We start from the raw sequence: 23,053 nt of genomic DNA, 5'->3' as shown, positions 1-23,053 counted from the left end.
AAAGCACAGATTCTGGAGCCAGACTGCCTGGATTTGAATACTGGCTCTGTTGCTTAATAGCTGTGTGACTTTCAGGCAAGTTGCTTAGCCTTTCTGTGCTTCAATTTCATCATCATAAAAGGGGAAGAATCATAAGTGGAACCCTATGAAAGTGCCATTTTTGTTGGTCAAAAACTGGTTGGATATTGACAATTTAATGTGGTTCAATTTAAGTTCCTACCATTTAGGACTGGTATGAAGATTAAATGTGCTTATTTATATAAAGTACTTAGAACAGTAATGGGCATAAAATGGGCACCATACTCATACTGGTTTAAATTTTTTTTGTGTGTTTATTTTTTTTGAAAGAGAGACAGACAGAATGTGAGCGGGGGAGGAGCAGAGTTAGAGAGGGAGACACAGAATCTGAAGCAGGCTCCAGGCTCTGAGCAGTCAGCACAGAACCTGACTCAGGGCTCAAACCCCTGGACTGTGAGATCATGACCCGAGCCGAAGTCAGACACTTAACCTACTGGGCCACCTAGGCTCCCCGATCCTGGTTTAAAATGAATAAATAAAAGAATGAATTACTGGTATATTATTGGATAGATGTATGTGTATAAATAAACAAAAGTGGCTGATAAACATTATGTAGTGATAGTTATCATAAAGCTTAACACTTGTCAGAACTTAGATGTAATGAACACAAAGCTGATGGGAGCTTATTTGTTTTGTATAAAGGATACTGATTTATATACACCTGTTCCCAACTGGACTTCTGTTAATTTTTGTAACTGCTCTAATTTCTAGCACAGTACATGGAATGGAATTTAAAAAATCAACACATTGTTTACTGAATGAACAAATGACCAATTAAATGAATGACTGCATACGCACATGCCAAGGTTGTTTTGAGGCCTGACTTGCTCCTGTTTCAAAGTCCTAAGGGCAATTTTTAGCTTCCAAGCACATAAGAATCAGCTCAAGTTCTGACACCCAGCCAGACCCACTTCCTTCTGAGTGTTAACTTTCTCAATCAGATAAACTAAGCCTGGAGACATCAGAGAAAGATCTCCATGAATCATCTTCACTGGTTCAAAGTATCTTAGCAAGCTGCATGGGGACCAGCCTAGGCTCCCTAAAGTTAGTGACAAGGCATAGCATAGTTTAATAATTGGAGAGATCTGGTCTGCAGAGAACCAATGTCAGTCCCATCTCTCACGGTGACGCCAGATACCCAATTTCTCAGACACAGGAGATCACATCCTTAAACTCATAATGTGCCAAGACTGGGACCACATGAAGAATAAAAAACAAATTTCTTACAACAAAAGACAAAAGAGCCAAGACTTACCAGGAGGCAGTGGTAAAAACAAATTCTTGGTAGCTTCCAGAATCCTGGTCATGATGTGAAAGACTTTAAATTCAGCTGCACTGGCCCTCCCACTGCTGGGTAAAACAACACAGCCACAGTCAGCCAAGGGTTAATCTCTAAGACCCTGTTTGTAGGGGCACCTGGGTGACTCAGTCAGTTAAGCCTCTGACGCTTGATTTTGGCTCAGGTCATGATCTCACGGTTCGTGAGATCGAGCCCCGTGGGGCTCTGTGCTGACAGTGTGGAGCCTGCTTGGGATTCTATCCTTCCCTCTCTCTCTGCCTGTGCTCCACTCATGTGCACTCTCACTCTCTCAAAATAAACAAACATACATTAAAAAAAAAAATCTGTTTTTCTAAGCAGTGGCTCTGAGTACCTAACAGAGATGGAATTCATGCTAATGGTGAAAGGCTAGGCCCTGCTGAAAGCCTCATAAGTATGATGGCGACCATCAGTCTAAAGCCTAGAATCTAACCAGACAGAAGGCACATAAATGATAAATGGTATTAATTGAAATTCCCCTTCCTAGCAGTCCTGAGCTCACACGTCCCTCCCTCCTCATCAGCCACATGTCAGGGAAAGAGGATGGGTGAAGTAACAGGGCAATTCCCTAAATACTGAGTATAGAATTAAGATAGACAGTGTCAGGGCTGGTGACAACTGCTGTCAACTGTTAACTTCCAAAAAAGCTTTGCCCAAACAGGCAGCAATTAGGGTTGTTTTAACTCTTTGCACACCTTGATAAAAGAGAGCAAGAGATACTTGCGTACAAGTGGGGAACACAGGGGTGAAGACTGTGTTTTCTCCAACTGGTTTCCATTATCTGGCAGACGAGATCCAGCTGGAGGATAAAGACAGCCTGTTAGCCTTTGCCCATACCCTCTCCCTCAGGGGTCCCTATAGCTAGCCCTCCACAGGCCTGATGGGCACGCTCAGGGCAGCTGGCATGTGGCCTGTGCCCAGACACAGAACCAGCCTTTCTGCAGTCCATTCTGAGGCACTGGAATCCAAAATGGAAAGACTGAAAATGCACACCAGAGTCTAACAGAGACCCTTCTGTCTATGCAGGCAGTGCCCCAACTGAGCTTCCCCAGCCTGGTTAACAGGCCCTCAATCATAGGCCCTCTGCCATCAGTGAAGGTCAAGTCCAACTGGATTTGTTCTAGGCCTGGTACATGACAAAGGTCAGCGGCTGACAGTGAGAAGAAAGGAGACACAGAAGAGAATGGAGGTCCTGAGTGTCGACTGTGGAGTAAGACTGCTTTCAAGTCCAGGTCATACATTTGACTAGTTTGTCAGCAACAGAGCAGTCTCCATGGGGCTGTTGCCAGCCATGAATCCATGCACTACACGTGTAGGCTTAAGGACGGGGGGCACAGGGGGCAAATCAGAAAGGATCTCCATACAGGCACAGGCATAAGAGTTTATTCTCAGTGACAGAGATTCTCAGTTTCTCTTTGGCTGAAATCAGGTAAGATAACTCATAAGCAATATAGTCTGGTTCTGCAGCAACTTCCTCCATTTGTTTTAGAAAGCCTGTTTAGCCACCCTCCCGAGAGGATTGGGAGACAAGGCTGTTTGCTGCTGGGCAGGAGCAGGTGGATTTGGCCTCCATCAGTGGCAGCCAAGTCTAGTCACGGGTATTGAGTTTTCTGAGGCTACAGCTCTACCACTTCTGGTCCTATTAGTTCTGGTGGTTGTTAACACAAACTGCTGTTAAAAGTTTTATGTGGGGGCGCCTGGGTGGCTCAGTCAGTTGAGCGTCCGACTGCAGCTCAGGTCACGATCTCATGATCTGTGGGTTCGAGCCCCATGTCAGACTCTATGCTGATGGCTCAGAGCCTGGAGCCTGCTTCCGATCCTGTGTCTCCCTCTTCTCTGCCCCTCCTCCACTCTCACTTTGTCTCACCCTGTCTCTCAAAAATAAATAAATGTAAAAAAAAAAATTAAAAAAAAAGTTGTATGTGATTAACTGCAAGGAAGCATGACGCCTGAACAAAAATCCTTTAACACATTGAAGGTGAAATTTAAAGTCGACAGAAGGAATGATGACAGATGGACATGTTAAATAATTGTGTTATTAAAGGACAAAGAAAGCAAGTTAATGTCACCATGGGAAGATCAAGAACACGTTCATAAATTGAGTTCCTGGGTATAGTTTTACTACAAAGAATTATTATTATTTAAGAAAGTTTCAATGCCGGAGAGCCAGAGCTACTCAGTCGGTTAAGCGTCTGATTCTTGATTTCAGCTCAGGTCATGACCTCACGGTTCATGAGTTTGAGCCCTGCATCGGGCTTTGTGCTGTGTGGAGCCTGCTTGGGATTCTCTCTCTCTCTCTCTCTCTCTCTCTCTCTCTCTCCCTCTCTCTCTCTCTCTCCCCCCCCCCCCCCCCCCCCCCCCCCACCACTTGTGGTCTCTTTCAAAATAAACAAATTTGGGGGAAAAAAAAGATGAAGAAGAAAGTTTCAATGCCCTGCTTGTAAATATCAATATATGAGGATTCCAACCTCTCCTAATGTATTAAAAACTGTGAAATTCAAAGATACTATTTAAAAAGACACTGGTGAGGGGCACCTGGGTGGCTCAGTCGGTTGAGCGTCCAACTTCGGCTCAGGTCATGATCTCGTGGTCTGTGAGTTCAAGCCCTGCATCAGGCTCTGTGCTGACAGCTCAGAGCCTGGAGCCTGTTTCCAATTCTGTGTCTCCCTCTCTCTCTCTGCCCCTCCCCTGTTCATGCTCTGTCTCTCTCTGTCTCAAAAATAAATAAAACATTTAAAAAAATAAAAAAAAAATAAAAAGACACTGGTGATTGTAATAAAGGCAGAAAACTATAAAAGGTAATAAACAAGAAATTCAATCAGGGCTATACCTAATACATATATGCAAACATATATGTTCACACACTGGTCATTTGCATACTGTTCTTACCCAAACTTGGAGAAATGGAGTGTTCTTTCTCTTTATGTGAATTTAAATACTTCAAGAAACTGGTCTACCACACTATTTCTAGGTTCTTAGTAGGGTCACACCTGAACTCCATACACTTTCTGAGAGACTCAAGACTGCCTCAAAATTCAACTGGTCACACCACTTCTATTTACACATGGACTGGTGTTATTAACTTGGATCACACAACTTCAGTGAGTGACTACTGGCTACTGAGTAGATAAGCTACCAATCCCACCAGGAGATTCTAATGTGGGAGTATTTATACAACTGAGCTAGAATCTGGCCTAATTGGGCTGTTAGGCACTCATTAAGAATTTAAGTTCAAGTTCTCTCATGTCTTCATAAACCTCCATGTACAGAAATCATTACCTATGGTTTAATAAGGAGTTAGAAGATGCCAAGATGACATATGACATATGAACATTTGGCAACCATGCCAAGTTCATTACTGTTCTATCCTTCCATGAACATAAAAATCACCATTTGAAGGAACTGCAATAAACTACTTTCATAACATTGCTTTTTTGGTTCTTTTTTCCCTTTATTCAATCTCCAGCACCAAATATACTGGTTTGAGGACAGGAAATCTGTAAAAAACCTAATCTGAAAAACTGAACCATATACTGGGAGCTACATACTGGGAGACCAGGGTGGAAGGAGCATGATAGAGAACAAAAAAGCAAAACTAACCAGTTTTGAAACATAGTCCAGAACCATCTGTTCAATTTTCTTCTTTTCTACACCCTGTAGGTGTCTCAGAAGATGGTCTTTTAGCTCAGACACCATCTGAAAACAGGATACAGATTAGATAAGTCACAACCTGCCCACTCACACCTGCTACTGGTTTAAACTAGATCCATTGATTAACACTCTTTACCAATATGAAAAATACTGGGTCTGAAGGTCCCACCAGCAGAAATGTACAAACCCATAGTGTTACTTCAATAGGCATAAGTCAAGGGCACCAACGTTCTCCTCAAGAGGAACTACTGATGATTCCCTCAGTGAGCAGCCAAGAATCAGATTCCCAGCCTTAATTAGAATTCTCCAGAGAAGCTGGGCAAAACCATTAACTTAGAAGTCTTTGGGATGTACCAGATGGTTGAAGTCTAGTGCTCCCAGCCCTGGAGAACTAAAAGGAACTACTCTAATCATAGAACAACTAGGAGTTGGAGGGGGGGAGGCATGGTGTGGGACCTTTGGAAGGACACAGGCAGGAGTAAAAAGGAAATGCATCAGATACCTCCCTCTGCGCAGTGGTTACAGACACTGAATAAAGCCCCTACATGGAAAAGTAATGAACTTATTGATTCTATTGCCTCCAAACAGTCTTGTATACCTACTCTGTTCTTGGAGCTCACCAATCAGTGTGGCATCCCAGCCCTCCCCACCTTTTGTTTTTCTGTCTCCTTCCTTTCTTTTCCCCTCCCCTTTGCCTAGATGCCCTACTCAGCTAGATGCCCTCCTGGCTAGAGAGATTTTTGCATGAATAAACACCATGAGAATTGTACAACTGACATTATATGTGCACATATCTTCTATTTTAGCAGATTTGCATGTATAACATCCTAAGCAAAACTTAGCCTGTGGCATTCTGAGCCATGTGTTCATCAATTAGGCTTAAAATTTTTTGATTTATGACTACTGCATGCTTTTTTGTGCTTTTCAATTTTTCTATAATAGCCATAAAGATGAAAATTTAAGTCACCCATAATCCTATCATCTATGTTAACATTTTGAATTTTTTATTTTCCTTTTCTCTAGTGTGCACATTCATTCTAATGTTTCCTAATTTGTTTTTTTTTTTTTTCATATAATAGTTTATGTCACTAAATATTCTTAACCAGACAGGTTGTGATGGCTGCACAGTATTCAATTTTAGGAAAGTACTAGAATTATTTATTCCCTTCTTACACATTATAAGATGCTTCTTATGCAAGTGTTAATAGTACTGAAAAAAATCCTTATACAATATTTGTTTGCCATATCCCCAATTACTTTTTCAGGATAAATTCCTAGAAATGGAATTTGTTGGGTCACGTACTTAAGGTTTGTAGAGACACTGCCGAAAGACACAGAGACACTGTGGTTATACTAATTTTTAGCCACATCACATGAGACTGCCCAATTTCCCGTATGCTGAACTTTGTTATGTTTAAATTTTTGACAATTTGATACACACATACATAAATTTTTTATATTAGATTCTTTAATCTATCTAATATTTTTGTTGGTTTATGCTATAAAGTAGTGGTATTTGGGATAGGGGGACTTCAATTGTCTTTTCCAAATAGCCAGTCATTGATTGAAAATTCTTTCTTTCCATGGTAATTTTTAAATGCCTCATTTATCATACACTGAACATTCAGATTAAAACTAGAGTCTCTGGACGGTCTATTTTGTACAAGCACCACATTGTTTCAATTATCGTAGCTCAACAACATACTTAGCTATCTGGCAATGCTAGTTCCAGTCCTCTTTGTCAAGTGAGTCACTTGGTCAACTGTCAGAGAAATTTCATTGGCTTGTTAGTTGTAATTTTATTAAACCTAGAAGCTAAGGATTTGGAAATGGAATAATGTTTTTCATTTACTTTTCTAACTGGTTAATCCTAATAAAAAAGAAAATAAATTTAGAATCACCAGCTTATTAACTTTTTCCTTATTATTTCCCATTTCCCCAGTTGATTATTTTATTTGTTTGTTGCACTGGACAATCATAGCATCTTCTTTTACTTTTGTTTCTTATTGCACTATATAGAATTGCTAGAACAATATAAAATTTTAGTGAAAATAGCAAGGATCCTTAACTTCATTCTGATTTTAACAGGAATGCCCCCAACATTCCATTAAGAAGGGTGTTAACCATTAGTATTAGAATATCTTTTTGCCTAATTGATGTATTCCAGGAGTGGGATTTTACTTTTACCAATTTTAAGTACCTATAAAGATGATCTTTTTTTTCCCTCTTTGAACTAGTGGTATGATGAATTACATTAATGTATTTGCTAATATTAAGCCTTCCTAGAAAAAAGCCCACCTGACCATGCCATATTTTTCAAATGGACAACTGGAAAATATTTTAATTAAGCTTGTGGTATCTATGTTTATAAGTAAAAGTGGTCATTGTTAGATTTTGGTTTTAAGGTTATGCTAGCTTTCTAAAGTGACTGAGAAGCTTCCCATTTTTTGTTTTCCCAAAAAAATAATTTACATAGCATGGGGATGATCTAGATCCTTAAGATCTAGATCCTTAAGCCAGTTTGAAAGAACGGACTCATTAAATAATTTGGTGACTTTTTTGGAGATAATTTTTGACAATTTTTTCAAATTATTTATGGTTATTGTGCTTTCAAGGACTTCTATTTCTTCTTGGCTCAAGTTTGGTATTTCTCTTTATTAAGGAAAATTTAACTGGAATTTTCAAGTGTGTTTTTCTCATATTTTAAAATTTTCCGTAATTTAATGTAATGGATTACCCCATTCCTAAGCCTGTACAGTATTAAAAATATTTTATTAAACTTGTCAGATGTCTCTTTAATCATTTTTTAAAACATATTTTGGATTTATTTACCAATTCTGCTCTTACAGTAATTTATATAACTCTCTTTGGTCTTCCTACAGTAGGACTTCTTGAGAAAGAATACTTTATTCTGTTGTGTTTTAAACCCCAAATACAAATGCCACAGAGACATTGTTCTTCCCTTGTTTCAAAAACTCAGTGGAGTACATTTCCTTATGATGTTCTGTAATTATATATTTTGGGGGGTGACTGATTTATGTATGTCTCTCCCACTAAACTATAAATTCTAAAAGTGCAGGGGTGCCTAGGTGGCTCAGTTGGTTAAACGTCTGACTCCAGATTTCAGCTTCAGGACCTCATGGTTCATGAGCCCAGCGTTAGGCTCTGTGCTGACAGTGTGGATCCTGCTTGGAATTCTCTCTCTCTCTCTCTCTCTCTCTCTCTCTCTCTGCACCCCCTGCCACTTGCACGTGCTTGCTCTCTCTCTCTCTCTCTCCAAATAAATAATTAAACCTTAAAAAAAATTCTAAAAGTGCAGAAATCTTATCTGTGTTGCTTAACCACTGACCACACAGGGCCTACAGGGCTGATAACAGCTATATGTTAAAAGAATGAATGAATGAATGAATATGAATGAAAAGAATGAATGAAAGATAAGGTTAGCATGAGAAGTACAATCTAGCCCTTTCCCCTTTTCTTGAAGCCTATCATTTTCCAGCACCCAAATGGCCCACAGACCGCTTACCAGACCCATAAGCAGTCTCTGGTGGTTGTCCTCCTCCTGGAAGAGGGGTGTTAATCTTGGCTCTGAAATTAAACAGAGCACGAGTCAAGCAGAGTGGTTTTCAGAAAATGGGCTAGAAGAAGAGAAATCAGCCTGGGTTTCCCTTCTCTGACTTATTGGGAAAACTGAACACTTTGTTGATAGGATGAAATTTTTCATTACATGTGTGACCTATTCCTACAAGCTGAACTTATCACTCAGGTGATATGCAGCTCTATTCTAACAGAGGTAGAGACTAGGAAAGAAAGAAAATGAGGAACACATTTCCCAACACCAATAGGATCTGGCTTTGATTCCTCTTCAACATGAAAACTCACCACTAAGAACCTCTGCTTCACTGGTGTCAGGGAGACTTGCGTCCTCTCTTACTGCCAAGGAGGGCATAACTCAGGGACAGGGACTTGGTGAAAGGATCGCATGACTCCCTTCTTTGTGACCCCCTGTAGTTTAGTGACCTTGAGAGTCACAGAACTGAGGGTACCTGTCAATTCCTGCATCAAATAATACTAACTGAAACAAGTTATCCAACTAAAAGGTAACTAGATCAAGATGGGAAAGTGACAGGGAAGGGGCAGGCAAGCACAGTCTCACTAGATGTGCCCTCACACTCCTCTAACAGCACCTGGGTGCCCTGCTCCTCCTCTGCTGCAGCACCTGAGCCACAGCACCTGTCAAGAGAGCAGACCTTCCCAGCTCAGCAGGCTGGTGACCCTATGTGGGATGGCACAGAGGCCTCTTGACCCCTTTGGATAAATTCTACTGGATCCTACACAACCTTCCTGATTTAGATGAAGTCATTCCAGACTTGACTCTAGCAGTCCTGAATTTCATACAGATTGTTCTGTTTCTGTTAGCAATGACGTTCTTCCTAGGAAGCTAGTACAAACTAAGCACGTGAGAGGAAGGGACAAGTCCCTAATGTGCCCTCAAAAAGGATACTGGTCACAGGATGCAAACTGGCCAAAAGTACAGGGGCAGGAGTGACGGACACGACAAAATCCTGGACAACCAGCAACACTTCCCAGATTGCAACATTCCCAGCAGTACGTGGAGGGTGAGCATGAATCAGACACATTCACACCCTGGCCGCTGGGCAGGACTCTGGCTAGTGGCAGAACCCCCTGGCTTCAGGCATGGATGGCCTGGTAACACAGGCTGAGGATGGTTCCCTTGGGGCTGTTCAGTGAGCACAGGCTCTGTCGGCCTGGGCTGGATGACAAGTTCACTATCATGGTTCACATGGGCTGTGCACACAGCTGCAGGATGTACCCCAACACACTATATAAAATAATTTCTGTTAGGGTCACCCAAATGTACCTAAACACCCGAGCCTATAAAACAACAGTGGGATATAAAAATAACAGCTTTTCAAATGGAGGCTGGCCTCCAGGAGGCATGAAAGGGTTCCAGGGGGCAAAACCACAGAAAACTTGTACCTGGGTATGCTTAACATTCTCTTCCCCCAGTTTCACCTGGACAAACACCCTGTTCATCAAGACTTACCTCAGACGTTGCTCCCTCTGGGAAGGCTTTTCTAACCTCGCTCTCTTCCCCAATCACCCCCACTCCTGACCCACTCCCTCCCCCACTATGGTTCTATAACACCTGTCACCTGGTTTAGAAACCATGTGTTAGCACCTCTTCCTCACACATTCATGACAAAGCAGCCACCTTAGGTATCCCCTGCACCAATGAGGCACTATAAACATCAGCCCATTCACACTCATTTTCTCCTCACCTTGCCCTGAAAAGGATAGCGCACAAAATGAATAGACAGCTTGCCCAGGAGCACACTGAGAGCACTGTGGACAAACTGGAAGTCAAGCCAAGTTCTGTCCAGGTCCAAGCCTGTGCTCTTCCCCCATAACCACACAGCTCACCCAGAGACTCCTCATCTTTGTACCCCTATGGCCTAGCCTAGTGAGTGCCCGAGTGTTAACCAAGTCACAGACTCTCGCATGATCAGCCCGCTGGAAAGAAATCAGCTCTAGGCCAGGGGAACTGCCCAAGTGCATCCTGTGGGTACAGCCACAGGGCATGGTAATTAGATCAAGTCCATGAAGAAAAATAATGAAAACCACAAGGCTAACACTGAAGGACTGGCCCAGCAAAAGTACATTCAGCAGCTGCCCCTGCAGGTCCTGGTGCCAAGACAGACAGGGAAGGAGCTGGGTGGTCCCTCTAACAGGAAGATATTCAAGGGTACTGCCTTCATTACACTATTGGGTGTGATTTTCTTGCCAACTCACAGTGGTAGGAAAGACAGTGTTACAAACCAAACACTGACATCCAGAAGGCTTTATTATAGGTCTTTTCTTACCCAAATTCCTTGCTTCTAGGTTAGAAATCACCCTACAAAGAAATTAGCCAATGTTATTCACATATAAAGATTAAAAAAAAAAAAAGCCACAATACCATACAAAGACATCCTCCATAAAAACCACTGCAGAAACTGTTCTCAGGTCGCTGAAAACCTCAAACACTTTAATCAACTTGGCAAAAGCCACATTAGGCAATTATAAGATCTCAAAACCCTTTAGTGCAAACAATGACAATAATTCAGAACAATCGCAGCTCTCAGTTATTGGAAATAATGGGAACAGAAAATAGAACAGGGCTGGAATGGGACCTACACTTGTAGCACTCTGAGATGACTCATCTATCCAGAAAATGTGCTTTCAAAATAAGAGCCAGTTCGTCAGTCCACTGACACTTTTTAAATGAAACTGTCTCTACCCACCTTAAAGTGCTCAGTAAGAGCTTTATCACTTATAATTCATCCATCCTCTTGATGAAAGTCTACAAGGTTTAACACATACAATTTTCCCACTAGAAACTCCAGCACTGAACTCAAGAATAGGGCCCAGGTGGCTGCATTCATTTAAGTTGACAGCATCATCTAAGGGTACTCAACAAAAGTAAGCTACTTCCATGAAAGTTACCCAAAAAAGGAATCGCAAAAGATAGCCATCTTATAGGAACACCAATCCCTAATTTTACTTACTTCGTTGCATTATCAAGAATATTCTTCACATACACCATAGACCTTCTTCTTCCTGTTTTCTAGAAGGGAGAACATGTCAGAGGTGTGGAAGGTAGAGGTTTTGTGGGTGACATTTTTCACACTAAGGACATAATGCAATATAGGAAAGAAGTATAATTTTAGCAAAAAAGAAATATACTTTCCAAGTAACCAAAATACCTAGGTTCTTAAAAATTAGTTTAGAAAACATTGTAGTCTGAAATTATTAGATTTGTAGGAAGGTGCAAGTCAACTATACACTGTTGTGTTATACACAACAAAACTACAATTATATACAATGCTAAAGAGAGATTTCATGTACTCTCCACCCGGTCTCCCCCAGTGTCTCCATCTTCTATAAACAACTATAGTACAATATCAAAATCGGGAAACGGATGTTGGTAAGATGAGGGTATAGTTTGATGTCATTTCATCATATATGCAGATTCATGTACCATAGTGCACCACCTCGATCAAGTTACGCAATTGTTCCATCTTTCCAAAGATCTCCCTTGTGCTGCCCGCTTTGTAGTCAGTCCCAGCCACTCTTTTTTCAACTATCCCTAATCCCTAGCAACCACTAATTTGGGAACACCTAGATTTTTAAATCAAATTTTAACTATACAAGTACTGCAAGAACCCATGTTAAGACCTGGAGGTTAATCCCATTTCTACTATGAATATGCTATGTGTGTCCCTTAACCTCTGTGCACTTGATTTTCCTCCTCAAGAGAACAGAGAGCAGAGAAGCACTTTGGTCTTCTTGCAACAATGCAAAAGGACCTGGCAACTGGAGAGACCTGCAAATTTAAGCCAGCCTCAAGACTTAAGGGCATCACCTCATCAAATGTACTATGCTTTTGCTTTTTGCTTTATTCTTATGAATCCACACAAACCTCTTGTGAGATCAGGCTGTGCCATTCTCTCCTGACCATGCTGTTGTTATAGTGCAAGTGTGGCTTGGAGTACTTAACATATTCCAGGTTGGAGTTCAGTTTTTCCCAGTAACCCTTAAAACTATGCACCTGTAGGAGACAAAAACATTGGTGAGCTTGAGAAGCAGGGCCTGTGGCCCAAACTACCCGGTAAGGATCACTGGAGCCTTGCTGCAAAGCTGGGCTTGCTTTACTTCCTCAGCTCTCATAGGGTAGCATTTATGAGTGAATTCTTCCCACGAAAGATGGCATTTCCCTCCTGAAAGGAATTCTAAATTGGAGAGACTTGGGGTGCCTGGGTGGCTCAGTCGATTAAGCATCTGACTCTTGATTTCGGCTCAGGTAATAGTAATACATTTTTTTAATGTTGAAGGATATATTGACACAAATTGCTTTTAAAGTTTTAAATTTTAAATTTAAGTATAATTAACATACAGTGCTATATTAGCTTCGGGAGTGCAACACAATGATTCAAGACTTCTATATATGAATCAGTGCTCACCATGGTAAGTGTAGTCAGCATCTGTCATCAAACAACATTATTATAATCTTATTGACTAGATTTTCTATGCTGTACTGTTCATCCGTGACTTATTTCATAACTGGAAGTTTCTACCTCTTAATCCCCTTTATCTAATTCACCCATCTGCCCCCCCACCCCAGATGCCGTCTGGCAACCACTAGTTTGTTCTCCGTATTTAAGAGTCTGGTTTTTTTTGTCTATTTTTGTTTTGTTTCTTAAATTTCACATAAGTGAAATCATAAGGTATTTGCCTTTCTCTGTCTGACTTATTTCACTTAACATTATATCCACTAGGCCTATCCATGTTGTTGCAAATGGCAAGATCTCATTCTTTTTTTAAAACTGAGTAATATTCCATTGTATATATATACCACTTCTTTATCCGTTCATCTATGGATGGACACTTGGGTTGCTTCCATATCTTGGCTATTGTAAATAATGCTGCAATAAACATAGCGGTGCATATATCTTTTCAAATTAGTATTTCACTTTCTTTGAGTAAATACCCTGTAGTAGAATTATTGGATCATATGGTAATTCTATTTTTCATTTTTTGAGGAACCTCTTTACTGTCTTTTTACAGTGGATGCACCAATTTGCATTCTCACCAAAAGAACATGGAGGTTTCCTTTTTCTCCACACTCTTGCCAATACTTGTTATTTCTTGTCTTTTTGATTCTAGCCACTCTGACTCTGATGAGTGTGAGGTGATATCTCATTGTGGTTTTGATATGCATTTCCCTGATGATTAGTGATGTTGAGCATCTTCCCATGTGTCTGTTGGTCATCCGGATGTCTTCTTTGGAGAAATGTCTATTCAGATCCTCTGTCCATTTTTAATTGGATTATTTGGTTTCTTGGTGTTGAGCTATAGAAGTTCTTTATATATTTTGAATATTAACCTCTTATTGGACATATTCAGTAGATTGCCTTTTTGTTTTGTTGGTTTCTTTTGCTGTGCAAAAGCTTTTTATTTTTATATTGTTCTAATAGTTTATTTTTGCTTTTGTTTCCCTTGCCTAAGGAGACATATCTGGAAAAATGTTTCTGTGGCTGAGGTCAAAGTATATACTGACACAAACTGTTTTCTTAAATCAATGAAGACAGATTTATGATACACTTTCTTGCCAAACTATACGTGTTTATAAAAGATAGGACTGGAGCCAAAGGTGCAATGTGTAGCCATAAAACAAAGTGAGCTAATGCCTAGTGTGGTGACAGACTTGGCTGCATTGCAAGAAAAAAAAAAGAAAATTTATACAAAATATGTCTCAACCAAGAAAAATGCCCTTACGTTAAATAATAGCACATTATCCAAATTCTTATTGGAAGTCCATTGGTTCAAAATGAATTTTGGAGTATTAGTAAATTACATAATAATATTAACTTACTGTTTTAGAAGGCTGAAAGGCCCATCCAGCCAACATCTCTTCTCACAGAGACAAGAAAAACTATGTTCAAGAAAAGGGCATTTCTAGGGGAAACCGGCACAGTGGCCAAGTCACACCACCAACTTGACCTACCTCCCTCACCTTTTCTTCCCCTTTCAATTTATTTAAAATTAATATACCTTTATCCACCCTTTGGTCTTCCTTCTATTGAAAAAAATAATAATGAAAGCAAATACTGCCAACATTTTGCAGTATTCAGTCCCTGACAGGAAGTCAGTACAGCTTTCTTGCTATTCTACCCCTGGGTTCAGGCACTCTAGGGCCAAAGCCCAAAAACTAATTGGTGTTGTGGTGACACCTAGTGGTCAGTTAAAATACTAGCTCTGCCTGCTTTGCCACCACAGTCCCACCCCTCTGATCTTGTGAGGAACACGGATGCCCTTTTATCTGTCATGGGGCCTCTTCCCCTCAAGCCAAACACCACTGTGCTGTCTGAAGACCCCACTCACACACTGTAACTCCTAAGACAAGATCTCTCCCAAGCTACCTTCCTTCTCCTTCCTCCCCCATTAAAAAAATCCCTGTTCTTAGCTGAGAATAAACAGATAAAACAAGTCCATAGATAGGTTTCCAAGAGGGTTATGAACCCACTGATTGTATGTAAAATGGAGTGACTTGTAGGAGCAATTTTCTGGGGACAAGGTCTACAGCCTGCACCAGATGTTCAAAGGAATTCATAACCTAAAATAGTTCAGAACCACTGGGTTAGAAGGAGAAGGATCTAAGTTTTAAAAATAAACAAACAAAAAACACTTTAAATAAGAAACAACTGTTATTCAAAAGTCCCAGAAATATTTTACTTAAACCGGTGGGTCTTTCAAGAATGTCACCAGGCTGCATGCCATAACATAAGTGAAAACAATTAGTGGCTGATGTCGCTACATGGTATCTACAAGGTAAGTGATGTAATTTTTTAAGTTATGAAAATTCTCAGGGATCACTGTAATTGGAAAGTCTATTTGGAGGCCTAAGTAATAGATAAGACCCAGAGTTTGAAAATAGATTTGAGTACGTAAAAGACAAGGGGAGGATGTTCCAGATGGGGCATGTAGGGAGGGAGCAAAGACTGAATGAAAGACTGGAGTGATTTAGATCAGAGAGCATTAGAGAAAGCAGAGAAAGCAAACAATAGTACTTGGTTCTCTGTGGCAAAGATTGCTGCCTCTAGCACGTCACTCCCAACCTCAGTAAACACCTGGCTTGCATCCCCTAGACATTTAACTGGTGTGGGGTGTGACCTGAGCTTCCTGAGTTTTAGAAGTTCCCTGGGCAACCCCAATGCTCAGCCAGGGCAGAGAACCCTGCTTAAGCATGCCTGCCCAGGTAATCCCAGTCTCCCACCCAGCCTCGCATATTTGCCTCATCTACACCCCTGGTTTACAGGCTGATGAAGAACCAGCTGTCTGAAGACTCACGATTGTGTTGTTAAATAGTAGGAGAAAGGATCAAAGAGAAGGTCAGCCAATCTAGGACAGATCTCAAACGTCAATGAAAAACAAGCATACTCATTAACCCAGAGAATTCAAGCAGCTCCAAGATAAAATTTTAGATGCTTTAACACAGAAAGAGGGGGGAAGAGGGAGTGAAAGCTACACAGTCACATCCTAACAGTCAACTTGGGAGCACAGAAAACCACTCCTGTGTTGCTCAATTAGTACTTATGGAACCAGTTGTGAACTCAACATGGTGTTCATCAGAAACAACAGCATCAACACAAAGTAAAAGCCACAACAGCCCAGAAAGAACATTGCAGGCTACTTCAGAAGAGCTCAAAACTTTAAAATACACAAAAATACTTTATAAAAAAATATTGATGAATTTAGCTACTTCTGGGAGATGCTAGTGTTAGAAGCCATCAGATCCTCAGGGAAGCCCCAGAAGTATTTTCTTGCACAAGAAGGAGTTTTAAAGTTTGATTCTGAAAGAAGGCAAATTATCCCAGGTCTCCTCTTGAAAAATAATCTCCTTTTATCTCTTAGGAGGACATGAAATAATTATTAAAGGAAGCCCATCAAAACTATTAATTGAACCAAAGGACCAAAGAATTACATTAAGGGACTGTTCCCCATTAATGATTTGGGTTGCCAGTTGATTTTAGGAGGGAAAAAAAATCCCTGTGGTACTGGCTCATCTGCAAATTACTGCCAGGAAAAACAAAAAACAAAACAAAACAAAATCTGCCTTTTATTTCTAAAAGTCCCTCTGGCTTTGGTTCTACATCTGATTAACCATCATCTTCTTAGAGGAGAAGAAGCCAACTCAGAGACCTTTACTCTTCATGCCAGGGCTCAACTAGCAGAACTAAAGCATCAATCCAATTTGTTCAGTAGATACCATCTCAGTATCAACTTCTATTTGCAGCCCAGAGAAACACAGTGACCCACTACCTCTAGTGCAGATAGAACATAGAAACACCTGTGTGTCCATAAACCCAGCAAAGCACCATATTAAGCCAAAATGCTCTAAACAGATCATTAGATCCATACAGAGGACCAGTGACTAGATCTCCTGAAGCTTCCCACAAAGGGGACTGCATGTTGTAAGTGCCAGTTCTCCTACTTATAAATTAACTTCCTCTTTCTTCTCAACACCTAGGAAAAAACAATCTCTCTTCTTTGCCCAGCCAGGTGGCTCCCTTAGCCATTTTTAATGGGCTGCATTTTAATGTAATCACTAAATATGACTCTAAACTATTCCATTTCACATTTCACAATCAGCATATACCCTGAGGAAGCCAATGCTATTTCCCTCCTTTCAACCTTAAGCATTCAACAGAACATCTCCAACCAAACCTATGAATAACAGCAGCACAGCCTAGTGACTCAGTCTGTTCCTCAGTTTCATCATCTGAGATATAAACTGAAGATACCCCCATCTCTATAGATATAATAGAAATGAATATACCAGCCTAGTGCTCCATTTCTAATAGGTAGTATTTCTTTGTAGCATCATAAAATTATGTTTGACAATATTCACTGAACTTGTCATAACTCACTGCCCCAGAAAATATGTTGTACAGGAAAACTTTTCTACAACAGTCTGTTCACAGAAGACTTCACTTCTGCTGTCACTAAATGTGTGAGCTCCACCCCTGCCCCCATCCATTAATTCTCCAACACCACCTGGGTGTCCTATAGTTTAACTCAGTTCTGACACTACCTGAAGACAGCATCAAATCCCACAGGCTGCCTATAAACTGGAGGTTCCCAACACCCCCTGGGGTTTGATAGTTCACTGGAGTAGCCCACAGAAATAAAAAAAAAAAAACCAGTTTACTTATTATATATTGGTTTATTGTAAAAGGATACAACTAAGGAAAACCAGGGGCACTTGGGTGGCTCAGTCGGTTAAGAGTCCAACTCTCGATTTCAGCATAAGTCAAGATTTCACAGTTCTAACATTGAGCCCCTTGTTGGGCTCCCCACCAAGCATGGAGCCTGCTTGGGATTCTCTCACTCTCTCACTGCCCCTCCCAAGCTCACTCATACACAGTGCCCATGTCCTCATTCCCTCTCTCCCTCTCAAAATAAAGAAACATTAGTGGTACCTGGGTGGTTCAGTTGGTTAAGTGACTGACTTTGGCTCAGGCCACAATCTCATGGTTAGTGGGTTTGAGCCCTGCATGGGGCTCTGCGTTGACAGCTCAGAGCCTGGAGCCTGCTTCGGATTCTGTGTCTCCCTCTCTCTCTGCCCCTCCCCACCCCCACACACTCTCTCTCTCTCTCTCTCTCAAAAATAAACTTAAACAAATAAATAAACAAACATTTAAAAAACAACAACAACAACAACAACAACAACAACAACAACAACAACAACAACTAAGGAACCACCAGATGGAAGAGATGAATAAGACAAGGCATGGGGGAAAGGGCTCAGAGTTTCCATGCATTCTTCAGGAACACCACCCTCCTACAACTTCACCTGTTCATCCATCTCAGAAACTCTTCAAACTCCTTCAGTAAAGGTTCTTTATGGAGGCTCCATTACATGGGCAGGATTGATTAAATCATTGGTCATTGGGGACTGAACTCAATCTCTGGCTACTCTCTCTTACCTCTGGAAGTGAGGAGGGAATGGGCTTAAATTTCCAACTTTCTAATCACGTGTTCGGTTCTTTAGATAACCGGCTCCTAGTCTTAGGTGCTTTTGAAAAATCACCTTATTAACATAACTCGAGTGTAGCTGAAAGGAGCTTGCTATGAATAAAAAAAAGACATTCTTTACACCTTTGTGCCCTGGGGTGATTTCAGGCACTGGGAACAAACACTAAATATAACACAAGATGTCCCTGTAGCTCTTACCACTTAAGAAATTATAAGGAACTCTCTGTCAGGAATCATGGATGAAGACCAAAAGTGTATTTCTAGTTTTACCATAGTATCACATATATACAGACTGATCTTTGGAAAAATCACTATTTGTCACATAACCAATTGACATTTCTGGTAATGCTACATTGTTATCAAAGCAACAATACTCATTTTTAAAATTGTAAGCTATTACGTTGTAATTTTGTTGCTACTTCGGATCTCTAACCAACCTTTTATTTAAATGATGGTGGTTGTCTGTACTGGGAGGGTCAAGGGAAAAACTGTTGTATTTCACCAAGCACTTAATGACACCCGTGCTCTACCCAATTAAAACAGTATTCTTAAAACACTTTTTTTTAAAAATTTAAAAAAAAAAATTTTTTTTTCAACGTTTATTTATTTTTGGGACAGAGAGAGACAGAGCATGAACGGGCGAGGGGCAGAGAGAGAGGGAGACACAGAATCAGAAACAGGCTCCAGGCTCTGAGCCATCAGCCCAGAGCCCGACGCGGGGCTCGAACTCACGGACCGCGAGATCGTGACCTGGCTGAAGTCGGACGCTTAACCGACTGCGCCACCCAGGCGCCCCCTTAAAACACTTTTTAAGTGAAGAAGCATAATTAAATAAACAAGCCTCTACACGGAGAAGAGCCCAGGCGCCAATAATTGTTTTCCCAATTGCTCAGGGGTACTGAGACCCCAAATAGGCATTTGACATAACACCCTCACTTCTGAGTGGAAGTAAGTGGGAAGGGGATTTAAGTCTCTGACTTTCCCAGTCTCTGGGTCAGATAGTTAATCTCTAATCAAATGACAAAAAGATTTCCTTACTTTATAAAATGAAAATAGAGATGTCTGGCTTAAAAAATACTTTGGTAGGGGCGACTGGGTGGCTTAGTCAGTTGGGCGTCCGACTTTGACTCAGGTCATGATCTCATCATGGTTGGTGGGTTCGAGCCCCACGTTGGCTCTGTGCTGACAGCTCAGAGCCCGGAGCCTGCTTGGATCCTGTGTCTCCCCCTCTCTCAAAAAATGAACAAAATGTTAAAAAAAACAAAACAAAACCCCCCAAAAAACCTTTGGTAAAAATTCCCCATTTCTCCATCCGTGATATGCTTGTTCACCTTTTATCTTTATATTCAAGTAGGTGGTTTATATATTTTAATCCTTAGGTGCTCTTGTGGCTGGACAGTTTTAATAGTTTCTCTTCTCACCATAAAATCAAAGGTAATTTTGGGGCGCCTGGGTGACTCAGTCAGTTGAGCGTCCGACTTTGGCTCAGGTCATGATCTCTCAGTTCGTGAGCAGCCCCGTGTCAGGCTCTGTGCAGACAGCTCAGGGCCTGGAGCCTGCTTCGGATTCTGTGTCTCCCTCTCTCTCTCTGCTCCTCCCCTGCTCACACTCTGTCTCAAAAATAAATAAAGATTAAAAAAAATTTTTTTTTAATCAAGGGTAATTTTAAACCTTTCACAAAAATGGCCACTTCCCCAGAAAAAACCATGTTTTATGAAGGGGTAAAATCATTCATAGGAAGGTCACTCTTGATAACACTGCTTTTAAGGCAAGGACCTTGTTCCAATATACTTGTTGTTTAATTGTTTAAAATCTTTTGGAAACCATTTTATAAAGCAAGGAAGCCACTTGTCTTTCAGGTGATAAACTTCTAATGTAACTGGTTTATGCTAGTTAAATTACATATTCATATGTTAAACGTTTGTAAAGTACTCCACAGGAGAATTATTTGCAGAGAGAGCAGGAAGAAAGTGCTTATCTAGTTTCACTTTGCCTTTCCCTCTCCTGACTCCTTATCAGGGCAGTCATCTACCAAGCAGAATGGAAGCAAGTGTGGTCAGAGTAAATAGGGGTCCCTTGGGCCTCATGGAAATTCCGGCAGCAAGCATGCATTCAAAAGGTAACTTGTGATTCAGGTCATAGGTACTCAGAGCCAAGTCCTGTAGCTGAATAAGCATGGCAAGAACAGTCACATAACTGGGACCGGGGAGGGAGGAGCGGGATGGGGGTGGTGGGGGTTGAGCCACTGCAAGCAGGTCCATCGCAATATAATTAAGCTGGGACTTGGGGTAGAAGAAGTAGGTCAAAGGCAGCGGCTTATAGTGAGGGGTATTGTGCAAGCAGAAATGAGGAAACGTGAGACAGATCAGAGCCAGGTGTCCTGTGAGCTGGGAGGTTCTGATTAGGGTCTCCCATGCTGAGTGATTGGGGTGGGGGCTGGGGAGCTGGCGGAACCAAATTTAGTACCATCTCCTCCTGAGCCCAAAGCCCATCCCAGCAGTGTATCTTCAACTTCCCAGACAGATCTTGTCTGTGAGGACAAGGTCAGGTCGTGAAGAGATCTAAAGTTGGAACCTGTGCTATTGTAACCCTTCCTGCCAGCGTGTAGATACATGTAGAGCAGTGGGAGAGCTCCTCAGCAGGTTTGGAAGACAGCTGTCTGCAAGGCCAAATGCTAAAGATAATTAGGGGAGAGGAGAAATTAGTGAGAAGGCAGAGGGAATATCAGGGGAGAGAAAACATGAACAAGATAAAAACGCATCATTTTACACACAAATAGAAAAAAGAAGAAAGAAAAAGTGCAAAAACAAGCCACTTTGTTCCTAAGCAAAGCAAATCATATTCTTAGCATTAAGCCAAGGGGTAAAAAATGAAGAGAACCTTCACATCACTCTTTTATACTTAATTTTTTAAATGAAAATATATGACAGTGATAAGGTTATAGTAAAACTGATGAACTCGTACATTCCTTGTAAGTTAATCACAACTTTTTTTTAAAGTTTATTCATTTTGAGAGAGAGAACGAGAGGTGGAGAGTCAGAGAGAGAGGGAAAGAGATCATCCCAAACAGGCTCCATGCTGTATGCACTCAGCCCGACACAGGGCTTGAACCCACAAACCGTGAGATCACTTACCTGAGCGGAAATCAAGAGTCAGATGCTCAACCGACTGAGCCACCCAGGCTCACCTGCAACTTCTTTTTAAAATACCAATTTGGCAATAAGAATCAAAAGCTATCAAAACTGTCAGTCTTTATACTCCTGGACATTTAACCTTGGGGGGAATAAATCAAAGGAAAAACTGTCTATATAAAACTATTCACTGAGACGTCATTTTTAATAGCAATTTTTTAAAACGGGGGCTGAAGACAAAGTAAATATTTCAAAACAGAAAAATGATTAATGAGGACACAACAACCCAGCAGAATTCTATGGAGCCATTAGAGATCATAATCATGACATCATGTGGCAGCATGAAAACTGCTTGATATGATTTGCCATCTTTATTCAGTATCTCTAGATGGCCACTACTACTAGGTAATAAATGCATACCTAGGACAGAGACCAGGAGGAAGTGGGGGGGGGGGTGCGGGGGACCGACAGTTGATATGTTAGGACCTGTAGAATTGTGGGTGACACTGGTTTCTCTTTAAAATTTTCCATTGTGCAGTTTATTGTGTGTCCACTAAACACATTATGGGTTTGGTAGGACTAGTGATAAAAGCAGAAAAAAAATGAAAGGAGAGAGGATCTTAAGAACCTTTTAAGCTATTAATCAAACCTTTCTTTCCCCTCCATCTTCCTCCCTTTGTTGAGCTTCCCAGTGGTCTCAGGCTGTGGCCGAGAACAATCACTTGTTGGTCTCCTTGAAGGACCCTTCTTAGGACCAAAACCCAGAACCACTACACCTGCCCCCATTGGCCCTCTCTCACTCGAAGGGCATCACCGTAACCTCAGACCTCATGGCTTTCACCCCAGCTGCCCAGGCCTGGCCTGCCCTTCATGAACCCACAAGAATCAAGTGTAAATGAAAGGGCACAGCACAGTGAGCTGCCTGCTGGCAAAACTTGAGATTTCCCACTACACACCAAACTACAATTAACAGGAAGCAATGCCAAAAACAACAAAAGAGCTTCAAGAATACTGCTAAAATACTCTCCAGTTTTTAACTACATACACATTCTTTTCTGCTCACCCCACCCCATTCTTCCTATTGTACTCAGAAACTCTTCTGAAACCACCAAACTGCAGAAAGACACTAATAGCTACCACTTCGTGGCAGGAAGGGGGTGTGCAGAAGCTTCACAGAGACCACATACAGAGCCACTACAGATCACTTTTGAGAAACAGAAAAGCGGTTCTTAGAACCAGAAGGAAAGTAGATAATCCCAGTCCAGGTTACTTAATG

General features: G+C 41.2%; 1 protein-coding gene across 7 annotated transcripts in view; it reads right to left on the bottom strand.

The window, feature by feature from the left end:
- GSAP (gamma-secretase activating protein) overlaps positions 1 to 23,053 on the bottom strand; it is a 90,944-nt gene that overhangs the window by 8,350 nt on the left and 59,541 nt on the right. For all 7 annotated transcript variants that reach the window (XR_005789458.1, XR_005789457.1, XM_040472841.1 and 4 more), the window contains 7 exons: positions 12,531 to 12,659; positions 11,617 to 11,675; positions 10,933 to 10,964; positions 8,574 to 8,635; positions 4,997 to 5,092; positions 2,125 to 2,195; positions 1,334 to 1,428 (listed from right to left, as the gene is read on the bottom strand). Coding sequence is in view for 5 of the 7 variants with exons in the window: in XM_040472841.1 (XP_040328775.1) it covers positions 1,334 to 1,428; positions 2,125 to 2,195; positions 4,997 to 5,092; positions 8,574 to 8,635; positions 10,933 to 10,964; positions 11,617 to 11,675; positions 12,531 to 12,659 (544 nt within the window). In the remaining 2 variants the exon portion in view is untranslated. The remainder of the gene's footprint in view (positions 1 to 1,333; positions 1,429 to 2,124; positions 2,196 to 4,996; positions 5,093 to 8,573; positions 8,636 to 10,932; positions 10,965 to 11,616; positions 11,676 to 12,530; positions 12,660 to 23,053) is intronic.

This window comes from Herpailurus yagouaroundi, unplaced genomic scaffold (genome assembly GCF_014898765.1).
Source record: "Herpailurus yagouaroundi ecotype Mexico unplaced genomic scaffold, PumYag 100, whole genome shotgun sequence".
Taxonomy (NCBI): Eukaryota; Metazoa; Chordata; class Mammalia; order Carnivora; family Felidae; genus Herpailurus; species Herpailurus yagouaroundi.
This window is presented reverse-complemented; position numbering and strand designations above follow the sequence as displayed.